The 19,388-nt window shown below is 40.3% G+C and overlaps 1 protein-coding gene across 3 annotated transcripts in view; it reads left to right on the forward strand.

Moving 5' to 3' along the window:
- LOC113119474 (ataxin-1-like) overlaps positions 1-18,058 on the forward strand; it is a 95,970-nt gene extending 77,912 nt beyond the window's left edge. For 2 of the 3 annotated variants that reach the window (XM_026289001.1, XM_026289002.1), the window contains 2 exons: positions 8,630-10,721; positions 11,568-18,058. In XM_026289001.1, coding sequence (XP_026144786.1) covers positions 8,919-10,721; positions 11,568-12,128 — 2,364 coding nt within the window. In that variant the 5' untranslated portion in view covers positions 8,630-8,918 and the 3' untranslated portion in view covers positions 12,129-18,058. Of the gene's footprint in view, positions 1-2,859; positions 3,315-8,629; positions 10,722-11,567 lie in introns of those variants that run through there. The other variant, XM_026289003.1, reaches the window with a different exon arrangement.
- Positions 18,059-19,388: the final 1,330 nt, after the last annotated feature.

Below are 19,388 nucleotides of genomic sequence, written 5' to 3' on the forward strand. Positions count from 1 at the left end.
AGGAAGCGAACATCTCTGCGACTGTACGGAGCTCATGTATAATTAACAAGACAAGCACTGCTTAGCTATGATTATTTCAGCTGCTAAACATTTCAGTTTGACAGTCTTTAAGAACTAAAGGTCTTTCTTAAATAATGCTGCCATATAACACATTTCAGGACTGGTATGACAGCATCCCAAGAGGAATTAAAGCTGTTCTGAATGCAAATAGGAATCTGATGTCTTTATATTGTCAAGTCTTTCTCTTATTTAATGACTGCAATCTGCAGAGAGAAGGAAGATGATGTTCTCCGCTGTAGAGAGCAGATTCATCTCCTGTGAAGAATGAAATAAGGCAATATTTTGTTATCAGGTAGTTAGCAGATGCAGATTTCCAGAGCGAGAGATTGTTGTCATAATCTTGGTCTGTATCTCTTTGTTTCTCTCTTCTCCCCATCCATTTATCAATCTCTCAGGTGACTGCATGTGCTTCAGAGTAAAAACACAAAAACTCACTTAATTACTCTAAGGGTCCAGAAATAGAGAGCATAGCTAATTAGTCACCACAGCAACAGACAGACCTTCCCGTGCCGCTTGTTGTGTTGACTGCGGTTCTGTAAACACACACACTCCCTCACCTAACAAGGGAACTCCTTGCGTGCCTATCATGAGCTGCGCTTCAGATAAGACTCGCTTTAATGACCGAGCCCAAGCTTAAAGCACTGACAACCTCTGACTGCCTCATACTTTCCATAACACGGCCCATAGGGACACTTGTTCAGCCGTGCGTTAAATCGACTCATCGGCAGGCCCACATGGAGTCTGTGCACGCAGAACTTCAGCGAGCCTCATTCACAAAGTTCAGCACACGCTTTTTTTGTGTTTTTGTTCTACATCCGTATTCCACATTTTATAAACTTAACACTGGACTTCAAGTAACTAGGGCTATAAGCTTCTTCGCCCTTCCTCCAGACTCTAGGACCTTGGTTTCCAAATGAAATACAAAACTTGTATCACAACAAAAATCATCACAGTTGAAAGAACCAAAGACTTCAGTCTTTGTGCATTGAATTTATTTAATACACCAGTTTCACAATTTGAGTTGAATTACTTAACATAATTTTGAAGTATCTATGCATTTAGTTTAAATCAACTCACACTTTATTTTAATGTCCAATTCTCGCTATTAACAAACCATTTGCCATGACTTTTGCCTCAGTAAACTCCTTATTTGCTTGATAGTTAATTTTTAGTTAGTTAGTAAGGTAGTTGTTAAGTTTAGGGATGTAGAATATGGTAATGCAGAATATGTGCTCTATAAGTATTAATAAACGGCCAATATGCTAATAAAAGGCATGCTAATATCAACTTGTTAATAGTGAGAATTGGTCCCTATACTAAAGTGTTACCTAATTAATAACATAACCCTAGCTTTCACCATCTTTTTCTGTGGGAGATGTTTCTGTTGTCCAGTCTCACCGCGCCATCTTCACCACCACTGAGCAGAATACATATTTATCAAAACTGCTTAGCTAACTAGGTCAGCTAAACAAACTCTCTAGCCTTCAGCTACGAATCGGAGACGTTGTTGGCTCTAGCACCACCTGCTGATGAATTTACAGGACTGTATAGCAACAGTTCTCACTAGTGTTTATATGCCATTTGAGTTTGAAATGGCGCTGAAACGCAAAGGTTTAGAGGCCTCAGATTAGATGAGAAGTTGTTGTACAGGATTAGCATCACAATGTCCTTCTGCTTTCAGTGAGCTCACCTGAAATGAGCTTCCAATCCTGACTCTCCGTGGAAGTGTGTGTGGGCCTGTGTTTGTGTGTGCTCTTCTGCTCAGATCATTAGTGCTGTGTGTGGGAGTGCATGCATAAATGAGAGGGCATATTTACTCATCTGAATAGTTTGTCTATAGGCCTATTTCTTCAGCTATGAAGCACTTTTGACTTTTTGAATTTCATAGTATAGTAGTACTGTTGTTTAGTATTGCATTGTTTATATCCTAACAGTTATAACTAGAAATTATGCATAATAAAATGTTTAGATTAAAGAGATTACTTCTATTCGATTACTTTTATTTATTACTACTTCTATCCAGCATGCAGGATGCATTAAATTGGTCATAATTTCAGAAAAGACATTTATAACGTTACAGATCCTATTTTGAATTATTCATCCAAAAAAAAAGAGAAAGAAAATCTTCAAAGAAAATCACAGTTTCCACAAAAATAATAACACAACTGTTTTCAACACTGATAATAATAAGAAAAGTTTCTTGAGCATCAAATCAGGATTTCTGAAAGATCAATGACAATGAAAATTTCAGCTTTTCATTACAGAAATAAACTAACATTTATTAAAAAGTATTTTAAATAGTAATACTACTTCCCAATGTTATTGTATTTTACTGTATTAATTAACAAATAAATGCAACCTTGGTGAGCATGAGAAACAAAATAATAATCAAAAAATCTTACTAACCCCTGAACTTTTAAACAGTAGTATGTACTATAAAAATCATTTCAAGTCCATTTTACTATTTCTTAAGATTGTTATAACAGTTCCTATTTTTGTGGCGAATTAAGCAATAAAAAAACTCTGTAGCTACTTAAAAGTTTCCTTGACACATTTAATGTAATCTTCACTAAAAGAAAAGCTCTTAGTTTTAAAAACAATCAAACACCCAGGGACACAGAAGTGCCTGTAGCTGTAGAAACAGCACTTAATCTCTTCATCGCTCTCTGGTTTAATCTCCATCTCTCTCTTTACAACCCTCCTCCCTCTCTCGATTTTCCTCGTACTCTCACCTCCCTCCTCCGTCTTTCTGTATATCCCTCCCTCTCTCCCTGATCTCCTCCCTCTATCTTTCTCCCTTTCATTCTTTTGCTCTCTCTCTCTCTTTCTCTAGCAGTGTAGTCTGGGCATGCTGCCAGCTGGCTTGTGTCTTTTTTGAATGAATACCTGATGAAGTTGGTGGTGCGCGGTGAGGTGAGGTGTGGGAGGAGCTGAGTGAGTGAGAGAGAGAGAGAGAGAGAGAGAGAGGGAGGGGAGAGCTGGTGGCCTGGAGAGGCCTTGCATAATGCACGTTTGAGTGCTGCAGGCAGGGCTCAGAGCTCACACACGCGGGGCCCGGTGGGGCACGGGGCAGTGCTTGTCCACAGCCATGACCTCAGCAGGAAGGGCCTCCGTAGACGCCGGCAACACCACTGTACCTCCGTAAGGTTTGGGGGTGGGAGGAGAGCGAGAGGGGGCTCGCTTTGTCTGTTTGACTCCTGTGGGAATAAGAGAAAGACTTAGAGAGTGACTCAATGGCCTCTCTGAACACCAAGGTAAGCTTAGACACACTCCCACTACGCTATGTTTAACCTGAACATGCATATGTTAGAGAGTGTGCATGTCTCTGTTATAGTTATAGCATGTTTCCCAACAGCATCCAAATGGTATTTCAGCAGCTTTTAAGAGGTATTTAAAAAAAAAAAAATCAGTTTTGCTTTGTTAAACTTGAGCCATAATATGAAAATAATTAGTAGACACCTTAGCATGTAAAGTTCCTTTTTAAAACAAAGAAGCAAAACAAACTGGGTCCATTTGTGAGTATACTGTATGTGCATATTGCTTGACACCAAAACTGTAATGTGAGTTTTAATTGGTGTTAATGAAGTGCTACTTGATCGAACTGTTAAGGTTCGTAAGATAAGTTTGGGAAACACTGTTCAGTTTCTCTCTGTCTCTGTCTTGTCGTTGTGCTTCATGTTCTTTATGAGTAGCCTATCTCTGAACTTGAAAGTGCAAGTCATTCAGCTGCACTTCTTCATGCAACAACAAAGCTCTCTCTCCTGAGAGTATTCCATTTCTTTTTTTCTTTCGTCGTTTCTACATTACAAGCTGTCTCCGTTTCACTCGCTCTATCCATTTCTGTGCTGTTCATTGTAGAGATCAGGCACTGGGACTGATTGTAAAGGCAGGGACAGTTTGTGAGTATCTGCCCACCTTTTAAAGGGATAGTACCTCAGAAAAGTGTGGACGGGGCTACATTACAGTAGCGTTGTGTCTAGTGAGATGATTACCTAGACAGCATTTTGGGGCATATTAGATGCATTCTGAACTATTTGCACTATACGTGTATTAGTATTATTTTACACATTTATTTTGCATAAGTTTGTCAAACTATTGTTTGTTCTATTATAGAAGTGTATAGATATATATAGCTATAAGTGTATACTTAAACTGTAAATAGGGCCAAGTGTACTGTGTTAATACAAAGTAGTTTTCCATATTTATTTTTCACAGGAGTTTTATCCATATTTTGAATTTCGCATTACATTTTGCAAAAGAAATTTGGTTAACAGATAATGGCAGGAAATTACCAGTAAAGTTCATGTTTTTCTGTGGATATTTTCATTTTTATCTATTATTTAACTCAAATTAATATTCCATAATTATACAAGAATAACTACTTTCAACTATAACATTACATGTACAGTATGAAAATAAGTTTAATATATTGTATGTACTGTATTTTCTTCAATTGTTTTACTTTTATTATGATTGCATTTTCCAAATCTAAAATATTTTAGCGTTTTGAATCAATGCGGTTTGTTGTGTGCATTACTCACATAGTTCCATTCTCTTCAGTAATGCTGTGGTTAAATTGACTTAAACCTTGTCATCCTCATGGTCATCTCTCATTGACCCACTAATGCGGCCCACAGTGCGCTCTGGATGATATGTATTGTTGCAGTGCATTATTGCGGAGCGAGTGGGGTTTTATGGAGCAAAATGCATTCGGAGAGCCCATGCTTTCCCTCATTAATGTCTGTGTTAGAGTCACAGTGAATGTCTTTGATTAATGTCTCTGATTTGTCCCCACTGTTCTCCGTGGCTCTGGGACCCCAGGGACATGATTCATAGTGTTGCCAGGGCTGATGGAGGACAATAAGTTTAGGTTTCAGGTCATCTGATACTGTTCCTATTGCACTCGGCAAGATCCAGCTGACAAGGCTTTTATACTGCTGTCTCTCTCTCTCTCTCAACTCTCACTACGCTCTTAGTTTACAGTGCTGAAGTAATGGAGGGGTGTGTGTGTGTGTGTGTGTGTGTGTGTGTGTGTGTGTGTGTGTGTGTTGGGTTTAATCCTGAGGGATAAGCAGGGAGAGCTGAGAGGACCCAACTGTGAAAGATTAGGACTTGGCTTTCCCCGGGATACCACAGCAACACACTGAGGCATGTTTGTGAGTAAGTGTGTGTGTGTGTGTGTGTGTGTACATAGAATTCCCCCCATTGGCATCAGTGTCATTAATCCTAACTGGCTCCCTGCAATATCGACATTCATTAAAGAATGGTATGAGCTGCAGATTTGTTGAGAAAATACTACAGTCTCTCTCTCTTTCTTTCTCTCTCTCTCTCTCTCCCTGTCTCTATCTCTCTCTCTCTCTCTCGTCATGCTGTGGCTTTCTCTTTCTTTTACTGTGCTGTCCTTGAAATATAGTGTCTGCGTGCCTTTGCAATATGTACTAAATAGGGATGAGTCATAGAGGTTGTTAGCAATAATTATTATCTGTCAATTTGATGGACTAAATTGTAAATTTGGTAAATTTTCCTCTGAAACATCATTCCATAGTGTTGGTACTGAATAATGTAACATCAGAAAAATTCTGTGATTTATGAACTATTTGATCTCATATTTAGTTTTATTTTTTTTATTTTATTTATTTTATTTTTTTTGGACTGTCATTTATTTTGCCATTTTTGCCTTTATGGGATGGGATGGTGGAGATAAAGTATTTAAAGTATAAAGTATTTTGCTTCAGTATTTTTGCTGTTCATTTAAATAGTCTCGCAGTGACAGATTCATTTTTAGAATTAGAAATATTCGATTTACTTTCTCAATTAATATGTAATGAAAGACAATATTCAATTGATTTTAATGATGGTTGAAATATCTCTGATTTGTACACAATAGTGCATATTTTATAATTTTTATGTTGGTACAGTACTGCTGATTATTTTCTCATTAGCTACAAACAAGGGAGCTGTCTCTGACCTTTTAAGAAATTTTTTGTTAAGAGAAGTTTTTCAGAAAAAAAAACACAATATCAAATTCAAATAACTTCTCAACCGTTCTCCAAGAATGCCTGTGTGTAATGTCAGTACATTCTTGGAAATACTATATGTCATGGTGGCATTGTCCTTTTACCTGTATGTTCTTTGACCTATGATGAAATAACAACAACCATAAATTGTATTGAGGTGTTTGCACAAGTAAATATACAAACATGTTGAATTTAACTACAGGGAATTTTCTTGATACCTGAAGCAGTTAAACAAGAAAAGAGCCCCACAGCCCAGTTTTCATATCTTATTCATATGCATTTGATGTTCATAACTCTGCATACTGTATAGTTGGGAAATTCAGATGCATAGAATGTTTTTGAGTATGCTTTGGATCATGGGAAACATATATATTATGCTCTTATGTGTAGAGATTAAATCGAGATCTAGATCATACATCAAACTGGGAACAATGATCCACTGATTACCATTTAAATCAGTTTTCAAATATAATCCCATTATAAAGGGTTTATTTCACCATGCATTTAGCATTCAATGACCTGCAAGAGACCAGTTCAAACTTCTAGATTTGCTTTTTTAGCGATATATAATACCATCTGGATAATATTGTCATCTACCATGCATGATTACTTAAATCATCAATTAAAATGATTATGATAATTGGGTTATTAACACTCTTTTTTGCCCTTGTTTGATGCAAATTATGCTGAAGGAAAAATACTTGGAGAGGTTGGGGGTGGTGCAGAGAGAGAGAGCCAAAGGGAAGGAATGAACAAGTAACGGATGGGGGGATGAAAAGCAAAATAGAAAAAGAAACACTGATTGAGAAAGTGCTGAGAATAAACACCCTGCTCGATCTCAGTCGCTGTCAATCAGTAGTGTTCAGCTGTTGCGTCACCTTTCTACACTACTTTGACTTTAGAGCAAAGGACATGCTCTTGCAGTTTTTAAACAGCTGAGGGCTGTTTTGTCTGCTTTAAGTGATGACATGACCAGTGTGAACCTAAACACAACCTTTGATCATTAATAACGATCTGTATTGTATGGTCTCTTATCATGTCTAATTTTAAAACATTGTCTGAGGATGTGAGGCTTAACAAGCACAGTATAGTGCTATAGTGATGGTATCAGATGGTTATGCTATGGTATTTTGATACACACACACATATATATATCATGATTCTGAATGATTACCATATTAATGCAGTATAATATGGTATTTCCTTTGTTCTCCATCATACAGTTTTCAGTGTTGTCTTGCCATGTCCACACAAGCATAGTATTATGGTGTATGTGCAAAACAGCATGGTGCTGTGATGGTATCACAGGGTAATAACATTGTACTTGCAGATATAACATGAATTTTTGTTTTATTGTATTATCATCTGATACCTAGTAATCAAAGGTAAGTCCTACTACATGTCCAAAAGATGTGGTTGTATTATGGTACTTATTGTACGGTATTAATATTGTATGGTATTTTTTGTAAGTGTAGTTTTATTATAGTACGTACTGTATTATTACCAACCATGGTGCCATGTCATTGATACTAGAATAGTACATAACACCATAGTGATACTATGGTACATTTCGTTACCTTTGTGTAAGTGTTCCATACACACAAATAGTAAGTCACTAGTAAGTCACAGACTTGCTTAAAGGGTGGGTTCCCCTTACAGCAGAATCTGCCTGTTCTTTTATAGAACTGTGACACTTGTTAAATCATCATGGCCTGTTTATCATGCAAAACCACCCTCCCACCAGTTCTGGACAACAGACGCAGCTGAATGGGTTCAATCAATAGAGCTCAGGGAGAAATGTCAAACAAGCCATAACACTGCACAACATCACTCTTTTGTCACGTGTCTCCCCATACGCTTATGAAGAGGAAAATTAGACACTCCTGCTTTGATGGGTAGCTCTTAAAGTGAACATAAAATCTAAATAGACAGTTTTACCTTCATAATACACTTACGCACAATTAATTAGTGTGTTATATTATTCCAGAGAAAAAACGTGTGTTTGTAATCTTGCATGTACACGTGACTTACTCTGTTTTTTGTTTTGGTTTGGGGTTGTTTAAGCCTTGTGGGCTTAAGTACTTTGTCCATGCAAGTCTAGCTTCATTATGCAATAGAAACACATTACACTACAGTGAATTCTTGATGAATAGATAGTTCCTGCCTTTTCTCTTTTAACATGTTCTTTAAGATGATTATCACATTTTCACACTGTAGTAGATGAGCCTCCAGTCTAATTTGTGTTTGTATGTTTGTATGTTGAGGGTGAATGTGTTACTGGCTTCAAATAAGTCCTGAGTGCAGAGTGCCGGTTCATTATTAATGATGCGCACACAGTGTGTTCCATCTCGCCCCTCAGGGGGTCCACTTACATATTCCAAACACACACACGCTATGAGTGCACTGATGCCCACTCACATGTACAGTGATAGTTTACAAAGCTATTGAATACACTGAACTATCCTTTCACATTTGAGGTGTACAGGACTTCCTTCCATAGAGCTGTTTTCAAAACAGAAATAACTTTAATGATGCATGTGTTTATTTTTCAGGTTCTTCCTGCAGTCCTGGAGACTCGCTCTCAGAGGGAAATGATTCCGCATGAATTGCATGGACCGCTTTTCCACAGCAGGTGTGACTTCCGTTGCTTAAGACTGAAATCTGTGTCCATCCGACCATAGGTACAGGACACATCCCTTCACACCACCACTCTCCTCTCTACCCCATCCCCATCCTTGTTCCGAACCAGTCAGTGGAAGGGCACACTCTGTTAGCAATACAAATAGAGACCAAGAGGGAGAGCCAAAAAAGACAGGGGGAAGAAACATCCAGAAAGACACCATGAAGTCAAACCAGGAGCGGAGCAATGAATGTCTGCCCCCAAAGAAGCGTGAAATCCCAGCAAGCACTCTGCCCTCAGAGGAGAGGCCCATGGTGATGGCGCCTGCCAGTGAGAGCCAGCGTTCGGGAAACCTGGCCTGGCTTGCCAGTTTGGCAAGTGGACATGACAGAGGGCGGCAGCACACCAGCACCTTCCCAGAACCCGATGGGCCTCAATATAAACCATTGTCAGCCACAGCTGAAAGTACACCTCCCTCGTCCATGCACTTATCCAGAGGTCCCACTGCAGTGACCACAATACCTTCCGTGTTCACGTCACCCCTCTCTCAGCCTGCTGGCACTATCCAGTACACACCCCTGCCTCCCAATCTTCACTTCATCAGCTCTCCGTACTCTGCACCATATGCTGGCTACATCTCACCTCTAGTTCCCCATTCGGTTGCCACCACTACCACACAACGTGAGTTTTATGCCAGCACCTACAGTTCTCCAGCATTGAAAATTGACCAGCACCACCAATTTGGCCGTCCTCCTGGCATGGTCACAACTGACAACACCTCTTCACCCCACTCCACCCAATACATCCAAATTGCTGGTTCTCCTCTAAGCGTATCTCCTCGGACTGCTCCGTCACCCCATGCTCACTTGCCCCCACACTTACACCCTCACCACACGCTCCCCATCAGTGGCCCATCGCCAGTCTTACACATCACACACACAGATGGACCTTTATCCAAGAGGGAGGAGACAAGGCCCAGGGAGGTTCTGAACGGAGAGCTGGAGAAGTACAGACGCTTTGGTCCATCTCCCGAATCTAGTGCAGGGAAGCAGGCCAGCACTGCCAAAGGGGGTTCCTCCACCCAGCAGCACCAGATCCACCAGCAGCAGAGCCAACGTAACTATGAGGCTCGACAAGTTGTGCTACCTGCCGAATATGCGCAGGACAGCACAGCCATGCGGACCTCGTTGGTGTTGGTACCCAACAGTCATAGCTCTGGTGTTGCTGATCCTGGAGGTACACCTGACAAGCTGCCTCCCCCAACGTCCCACACTGAGAAAGGAGGGATTTGCACAGGCAAACCTGTATCCCGCAGTTCCTCCTCCTCAGCTTCCCTTCCATTCCCTCCTCCCCCTCCACCTGTGGACAGTCTGAGGGGGGCAGTTACCACACTGTCTCCTCATGCCATCATCCAGACCACTCATAACACCACAGAGTCCCTTTCCCTGGGCCTCCACTCCACCAATTTCTACTCTGCTCAGCAGCCCATCATCGGTTACATTGCCGGCACAGGGCACCAGCAGCCTGTCAGCTACCACACCAGCCTATCCCAGCACCTGGTCATCCCTGGAACTCAACCGGTCATCATCCCAGTGAGTGGAACTGAAGCTACTGCTACATCATCCACACAGCCCTTGCCTGTGGCACTGCCCCATGCGTTCGTCACTTCAATGGCCCCAAAAGTAGAGACTTTTGAGGCTCCAGCCCCATACCCTCACCCTGCCGCAGCTGTTGTTCAAGCCCAGTTGCATTTGCCTGTGGTACCAGCCCCTACCGGCCTACTGACATCGCCACCGCCACCCTCAGCCCCTTCACTGCCCCTTTACTTCACCAAGGGCTCCATCATCCAGTTGGCAGATGGAGAATTAAAGCGGGTGGAGGACCTGAAGACTGAGGATTTCATTCAGAGTGCTGAGATCAGCAATGAGCTGAAGATTGACTCCAGCACTGTAGAGCGCATTGACAGCAGTCATACGCCTAACTTTGCTATTATACAGTTTGCTGTCGGAGAGCATCGCTCACAGGTGGGATAATGTTTTTACTTTACTCTTGAAATATATTGTACAATGCTGGTTGTTTCATGAGACTTGTAGTACGAGTATTTCAATGGTTTGTCAAATTTTCATAAGTGTGTATATATTGCATAATTTTTGTGTTTATTAATTCAGTAGCTATATACAGTGCATGTTAAATTAGAATACCAGTTACTGTCAATTAAATCCTGCTATCTAAAGAGGATTACGGTGAACATATCTTGGCATATTTTGTCCCTCAAAGGTAGTTTGATCATGTGAAAATGGATTCCAAAGATGGCTAATTTAATTTGAGATTTAACTATGCTCATTGGCAAAAAAAAAAAGGGCCCAGGGATCTTCTTTGCTTTGTTACAACTTCCATGCATTTTATCATCAGTTTGAAAAACCATATGGTAGTCATTATAAAAAAATTTATGCTGTGAGGGGGTGCGTGTCCTCCTATATGAACTCCAGCTGCACTCAATCAGTGTAACTAGATGTGGGGTAAATTGGCCGCTGAAAATCATCTCCCTGTTCCATAAACCCTCCCCTGGCTGTCCCCATGGCATCTTTGTTTAGTTTGTGTGGGATTCACTGGCAGAATTGAGTCATTCCTTATTTCTGCTTCCTTCTGTTGTACTGTGAGTGGGCTGTATGAAAAATCTGCTTCATTTGTCTGGGAGTTGAGATGGGGCCACCCACTCAAAAGCAGTTCTAAAGTCTGTCAGTTTGAGAGGCACTGAATAACAGATGCTATTTAGCAAAGGCATTCATTCATATCATCAGGCATTTGTGCATGACTTCTACTGTATGTATTTAATGTCTTCTCTTTTTGCCTTCCTTTCTCTTTCGCAGGTCAGCGTAGAGGTGCTTGTAGAGTATCCTTTCTTCGTGTTCGGCCAGGGCTGGTCATCATGTTGTCCAGAACGGACAACCCAGCTGCTCGAGTTGCCATGCACCAAGCTTTCCGTAGGCGACGTTTGCATCTCCCTTACCCTGAAGAACCTGAGGAATGGCTCCATCAAAAAAAGCCAGGGGCAAGTCTTGGATGCGCCTTCCCTCGGCCCACCCCTTAAATCACCCAAAGCACTCTCCAGTGGTGTACGAGGAGGTGTTCGGCACACAGAACAGGAAAATGGACTCGGAAAGTGTGGAGATCAGGGAGGTGGAGGCGTCCAAGCCAATAGAGAGAATGGAGAACTGAGGTTTGGCGAAAGAGACATCTGTAAAGCACCACCAGTCACTGAATCAGAGTCCAGCAGCAAGCCCACAGGCCGCAAAAGGAGGTGGTCGGCCCCTGAGGGCCGCAAAGTAGAAAATCCTGAAGGAGAGCCTCCTTTAACGTTCCCCAAACCTTCCTTCATCCCTCAGGAGGTTAAAATCAGTATCGAAGGCAGATCAAATATTGGAAAGTGAATGAGCATTGGACTGTCATATTTTAAAAGCAAAAATTGCCCTCGGAATGTTTTAGGTTCTTTATTTTATGTTCTGATTTAATTTTCTATCCAGATTACATAAAGGCTAAATTTACTCAGTATGTACATTATCACTTTTAACTTAGTGTAATAACCTATGTAATAGATACATTCAATATTACACAGGCAATTGGTGCAATTTGTTTGATCGGTGAAATTCAGAGCAGATGTAGTGCAAGGTGTGAAGATCATGAGATACCCGAGCACTGCATGATATCCTGAAGGCTTCAGTATACACAATCAGTCACAGCTAACCAGACTAAGACGTCTCTCCAGTCTCTCACCTACAACATCCTCTACTTTTTTTTTAGCTCAGACAAACCTGGTTTAACTACACCTAGTGGCAATTAAATCATTCGCCTGCTGAGTGAACCTGAAAATGTTAGTAAGTGAAGATGAACAACTGGTGTGAATAACATTGTTAATGGTGGCAGAACGGAAATCACTCCTCCACTGGTTGCAGGAGTTTACATGATGTCAGCCATCTTGTTTAACTGTGACTAAAAAGACTATCCAAATCAATGCTAACAATGTATCCTCAGCGCAGTTAGACTAGCATAGATTATATTAACATTTATTGAAATGCAAGAAGAGGTGTCCAAATACTATGGTACAGGCCAAGAGAGAAGATGTCACTGAGCGGTGCCAGTTGCTCCTCAGAAAGATGAAACTATCATTTAAAACAGGGAAGATGGACGAGTGTGATTTTATATATCCAACTCTCTAACCTTTTATTAGACTATTTTTGTAGTTTTGCATGTTTTAATTTTCCGTCTCACTTTTTTAAACCCTCCTATCATACATGATGGGTAGTTTTTTTTTTCTTTTCCTTGTTTGTGATGAATGTGTAAACCTTGCAATCAGGGGTATTTTTTTTTTTTTTACATAGACACAGGATGGGTTCTTGTCTGTATATGTATATGCATGGATGTATCTTGATGCATACAAACACAATGGGTGAGAAGATCGACCAGTCCCTTGTTTTTAGTGCAGTCTCAACTGTTTTTTTGTTCAAACAAGAAAAAGTGGGGGGGTTCGAAAAAAAGAGAGCGAAAGATGTCTGAATAGGTTGAGATGAGTGTTGTCCTGAAGCACTTACTTTACACACCTGTCATGTTCTACTAACTAGCTATTAATAGTTTCAATCAATTAAGTCAAATTATTACTATTATTATATAAATTATTACTATTAATTATTATTATTATTGCTACTTCTATTTTCTGTTGTTCTTTCAACATGAACACAGTGCTGTATGCTGTATCATGAATTGGATGTTGTGTGGCACTCTGTGGGATGGTGATGGCTCACAAGGGTCATAGTGAAGGGATGAATGTAACAGGTGATGACAGAGAAAATTAGATTTTGTCCCCATGAGGACTGCTTTAAAAGAAGCACTTTTTTCTTTGAGTATGATTGGCTAAGTCTTCTCAAGCAATCTGACGGCTTGAGTAAAGATGAGCGCAAGAGGCTGCGGACCGTGAAACAACTGCCATTTAAGTCATTTAAAGTCGTATGAAAGTGTGAATGCAGGTGGAAATAAGTAAGGAGACTGTTTATATATTTAAGAGAGATATGAGAGACAAAGTGAGAAATTCTGGCTACAGGATTCTTCTGAGGATCGAAGGGTGTCATATACCTGTTTGTTAGCAATGTATGTGGTCGTGGACGCATGCAAGTCTGTGTACTGTTGCACACGGGCTCAAACACACATACACAGTTACGGTAATTTTCGATCATGTTAAAATATGTCATGTATTTTTTGTACATTAACATGTATAGAATTGCATATGCTATATCTATCTTAATGTAAGAGACCGCAAGACTACATGAGCACGTTTTAGTCCCGTCCCCCAAGACAATGACTCATCAAACGTATGTGAAAGCAGTCATGTAGTAATTTCAGTGATCTGTAGTATATATTTGTGTGAGCGTGCGTGAGTGTGTTTTGTGTGCGTGCAAGTGTATGGTATGTGTACATACCACACATATTATAAATAGATATTTAAGTTCTACTTAAAAGAATATTGCATTTTGCACATCTGGAGAGATAGTAACATGATTTATTTTGTTTTCTGCCAGCACAGGACCTAATTTTTACTGAAATGTAGCAGTTTCTTGACAAGTTTGCTAGGTTCGCAGGTCTGTTGGGCTCATTTTCATTAGGAAAATCAGGAAGCCCCTTTTCAGGGGGTTTGAATCACACACAAACACATGAAAGTAGGATTGTGCATGGTGCTGTCGAAGTGTTCGCTTCATAGGGGTGGATGAATTCATAGCCTGTAGCCTGCATACTTGTTGAGTCCTTTGAGTGGCCACACTCAAGTTAGCTTGGGTAGGTGAAGATCTGGCAGGAGGATGGGTGGTAGTAGAGAATAAAAGATGCATGGATGGATGGATTGATTTAATGAGTGGTGGAGGGTGGGTGGGTGAGTGCACCCCATAAACAATTTGAAAATGCTTTATTTTTTTATAATAAAACAGGGTTTCTCAGATCAACAACACAACCGTGCATTTTTTTCTTTTTTCCATTTGACATTACATCTCTGTCCCCTCAAAGTGTGCGTGTTTGAGTTTTACTTGGACTGTATGTGTGTGAATGTATATGCGTTAACCAATCAAACTTGATATTTTCATTGTGTGCAACATTTATTTTGGGCCAAAAGGTAGAAATAAGATGTGATATTGTTTATCCATTGAACCACCCCAACAACATGACTGTCAATGGCGAATCAGTCTTGTGTTTTGTTTCTCTGATCTTTCGCTTTTTTCTGTCTCTTCGTGTAATGACCAGTGTTTCCGATGTTGCTTATTGCTTCGATCTTTTTACAGTCTGCCTCCTGGTTGCACAGTGCGGTTCCACGTACACACGAGAAGCATTCCGAACAACGGCACGTAGCAATAACCCTTAGTCTCTAGTGCTGAACCAAAAAAAAAAGAGAGAACCGGACATCAACGCCAGACCTTCTGTTCGACCTCAGCAAGCTGTTTTTTATGCTCTTTAGGTTGAGTTGCGGTTTGCACATCCAGCCCTCAGTAACTTCAGGGAGAAATGTAAATTAATATGCAGTGACAGAGTCTGTCCCCTCCTAGTCGTCTTAACACGTAATCGATAATGACCTCCAGAAGCTCTTCAGGTGCCCATACAGAACCAGTACGCCTCTCTCAGAGTATGTTTACCCAACTGCAACCGTTAGCTACCTTCTGTTGCCTGGCATGTACGTGCGACCGCTTTCTCACCCGACACACCCACTATAGTTCAAGAACGTTGTTTTCTTTTCTCTCTTTTTATCGGACTCTCTCTCATTCATAGCCATAGAACCTTGACAGTATTTGTGATGGAATTTCATATTGCCTAGCTTGTTGAAATGACAGTAGTTTTTTTTTTGTTGGGTGAAAAAAGTCAATTATAACTATTCACCTATGATATGTATTAGAGTCAATGTAAGTTGTAAATTCAGCTCATTTTACTTCCACAATGTGATGTATTTCAGAGCTAAAAAGGGTATTCAGTCAAGAAAACTGGCTTTCGAATCAGAATGCATACCAAATTGACCCTTCGCAGGGAGCTTGATTGACAGGCGATCTGCCCAATCATAAAGTCGAATCTGCCATTTTGTCTGACAAACAAATCAGACAGTAAAGTAAATTAACTTAGGCGGACTTAAACTTTCCACGGTTTAAATAAAACACCTTCCAATTTCCATTTGTTTATTTTGTTCTTCGCGTAAATATGAAAAGATTATCAGTTCACGTGCCGCTTCAACTGAGGCGCTACTGTATTCTGTCATGACGCATTAGAGAGCTACAAAATCGTTTATTATTTATTTATTATTTATTGTTTGAATTTCTCACAAAATTACGAAATTTTGATTTTGATTCATACCTGGTCTTGTCTGTTGGCACATTCTACTTTACACATTCTACGTCTACTTTGCTCCGCAACGTATTTTTCACTTTGTAAGAACATAATGTATGGCGTGATAGCAGCAAGACTTATCGGACATAGCAAGGGGCGGGTCTTTGCGAATGGTCAATTGATCAATATTCCTCCCATAGCCTTTCTAGCCTAAGTGATTTCAGTGAACAAATAAGCTAAAGTTTATTTATATTCTATACAATGAATCGCTCACAATAAGACCTGGAATGGGCATTGAGGAAGTAAATAGTAACCGAATTTTGATTCACTTGTTATGAACCGAGACAAAAGCAATTGTAAATGTATAATTCCAGCCAGGTGTGTTTTTTGTTTGCATTTGGACTTGAAGATGTTAAGACTTAAATCTGAGTGTCCATGTCACTGATTGTCTCTCAAATACTGAAGAATAAGTCCAACTGCAGATGAATTAAACACGATTGACGTGCGATGACCTGAATGAATGAAGCATCACAGACGTTCTGTGCCGTCACATTTGATGGTCATCACAAACAAAGAGAATAAAAGATGCACATGGTACAGCTGGCGGGTTTGCTGTGCTGATAATGATAGTCTCTTGTGACATCCATGCAGAGAGAGACGAGAAAAATAAGAGAACATTACAAGTGGCGGACGCTGTTTTGACACTCAAACCCCACTGAGAACGTTCTAAACTCTTCTTCTGATTAAGTTTGACATGTTACACTTGTAACAGTTCGTGCCATCTGTATGTAGCACTGTTTCTGTGGTTTCCATTCATATACCTTCTCCCTTAAATCGTATTGCTTGATTAAAACCATCTGTAGCCTGTGGGTTTTATGATTTTAATTTGCTATTTGTAAGTGATATTGTAGTGAACCCCTGATCTACCATTTTTGCACATTTTTTCTTTTTTTCTTTCTCTGTGTGTTTCATTCTCTTTGGCAGAGGGGTGAGTTTGCTGTCTCTGACGTTATAACAACATCATTTGCTTTTCTGTTAAAGGTCAAAATCTTTCCTTGGGCTTACTCAGGGATGAGAAATAGGTGTGAACGTGTGTGTTGAGGAGGTTGTGTGATCTTTGAAAGGTTTGTGTACATGTAAAGAGTTACATATATTGTGTGTTAAACTGCTGTAACCAGAAGCAGTCACTTCATTGGCCCTATGTTTTGGTTTCCCACAATGTCTCTACACCATACGAGGCCTTCCTAACACACTCTGTCTGTCTCCGTGTATCCGTCTGTTTGTCTGCATCACAAGCTGTCTGTCCGTCTGCCTGTTGTCCCTTTGACGTCACAAGCCCAGATCCTCACACATGCAAGATACTGAAAAAAGACTGAGAAATGATTCATCGACCTCATCAAAGTGGGGACCACTTTTATAGAAAAACAAAAACAAAATGCACATTTATTTTGTCATTTATAAAATAGATAGACTTGATAATACTGTTTCAGCACTTTCTAATCCTGAGGAAAATAGGGTGAGAGGTTGGTGTCATCGCAGTTTCTCCCCTACAATACGAATACCCTCGGTCTCGGCTCGTTTCTGGGTCCAACGGGCTGAGACGGCGAGGACACAGAGTTCAAATAAAGTTGGAATGGTCCGCTATGAACCTGAGATGACTTGTTGTTGTACTGATGTGTGCTAGAACACCGTTTTTATTTGCTTTATTTTCATGTTGGTTCTATATTTGACCTTGCTTCATGTACTTTGGACTTTGTACTTTTGCTCCGGTCTCCTCTGTAGCACTCTTTTATCATGGCAGGAGACGAGAGGAAGTGTTTTAATGAATGTTTTTAAGAGTTTTCGAGCGGCTCTGTGACAGCTCGCTCTCTCATAAGAGGAGCACCGCTGACAATTTCCTTGTTTTTACTTTCATTTCTCTGGCACAAATGACAAAAAAAAAAAAAAAAGACGAATGTTGGATTGCGAGTTTCAGCAGTTTGAAAAATAAATCAAAAGATTTTCTTTTCTTTTATTGTGGCTCTCATTGAAACAATGACAAAATACATTTTTTTATTTTGAGTTTGCTTTTCTTTGAAATCACTTGTAAAATCAGTCAGGATTTCTCTGTTCAACTTGACTGTTGTTTGACATCTTGTCAATTGTCCAAACCGCTGGATTAACAACCTCAGGCTGAGAAACTTCTACAAGCCCAATAACTAACTGATGTATGGGCTGCTTGATATGGGTATTGTAACTAGTCTTATTGTTAATTCTATAATTAATATATGAACATTCAGCTATATCAGTGCTGGATAGTGAAAACAGTGCACACTTCTTAAAAGAGGAGGCATGCCCAGCCCTCGTCTCTCATGACGTTTTGGTGAGCCGGTAAACTGACAAACACTTCCTCAGAGAGAGGTACGTCCTGGGTTCTGTCACCCTCATCTGGCCTGGCACAGGAAAGAGACTCGTGCAACCATCCACTGATGAATCCTGAGGAGTATTTGTCACTGTTGGGTTGAACTGGACACTCAACCCTGGTTAACCACTGAGAACTAACCGCCAGGGATGTGTTGACCATCACAGGCCCAAACCGACTCATGTACAGATGCTGTTTTCACATACCCGATGTCACCTTCACGCATAGCAATCGATAGCCTCGTAACGTGTGTATTTATCCTTCAGAATTTGTACAACTACACTCTCGAGATAACATATCTTCAAGAAAAACGGTAATTTTGTAATTCTGGATTTCTTGCCGATGAATGCTTAATAAGATGTCTCTGTAAACTTGTACGCTGTAAAATATTTTTAGGCCTAATTTTAACATGTCATTTCCAAGTGTTTGTTTTGTGTAAATTGGATTCTGAATGAATGGTGGAGGTAGTTCCTCAGCACTTTGAATAATCGCCCCCTAAATTTTAAAGCTGAGGCCAGATACGCAAACTATTATGTACTCCTTGTCAGGTGAACGGCGTTTGGTTATCATTTAAATGTGCACGCATGTCCAGCCACCTTTTTTTTGTTTTCCCTTATGAGACTGAAAAGTGTTTTGTGATACGCAGGAAGCCATTGGTCATTCCTCAGGAAGGAGTGGGTTCAGATATAGCAGTAATACCCCGGGCTTGCTGGACTAGAGGAGTTGCAGGTCTTGTCATAAAGAGATTTGAAGTCTTCCATTGGAAGGGAAATGGAAGCCGTTTCTAGTTTCTTTTTTCACTTGCCATTGGGCAGAAAGATCCATGAGCATAAAACCTCCGGATTGGACCTTTACCTACTGTTTGAAAACAATGACTGGCTGGAGGCATATTGACAGTGTTGTTGTTTTCTCCATAGCTTCAGTGCTGTGGATTTACTGGACC

The sequence above is a fragment of the Carassius auratus genome, chromosome 19, assembly GCF_003368295.1.
Source record: "Carassius auratus strain Wakin chromosome 19, ASM336829v1, whole genome shotgun sequence".
Taxonomy (NCBI): Eukaryota; Metazoa; Chordata; class Actinopteri; order Cypriniformes; family Cyprinidae; genus Carassius; species Carassius auratus.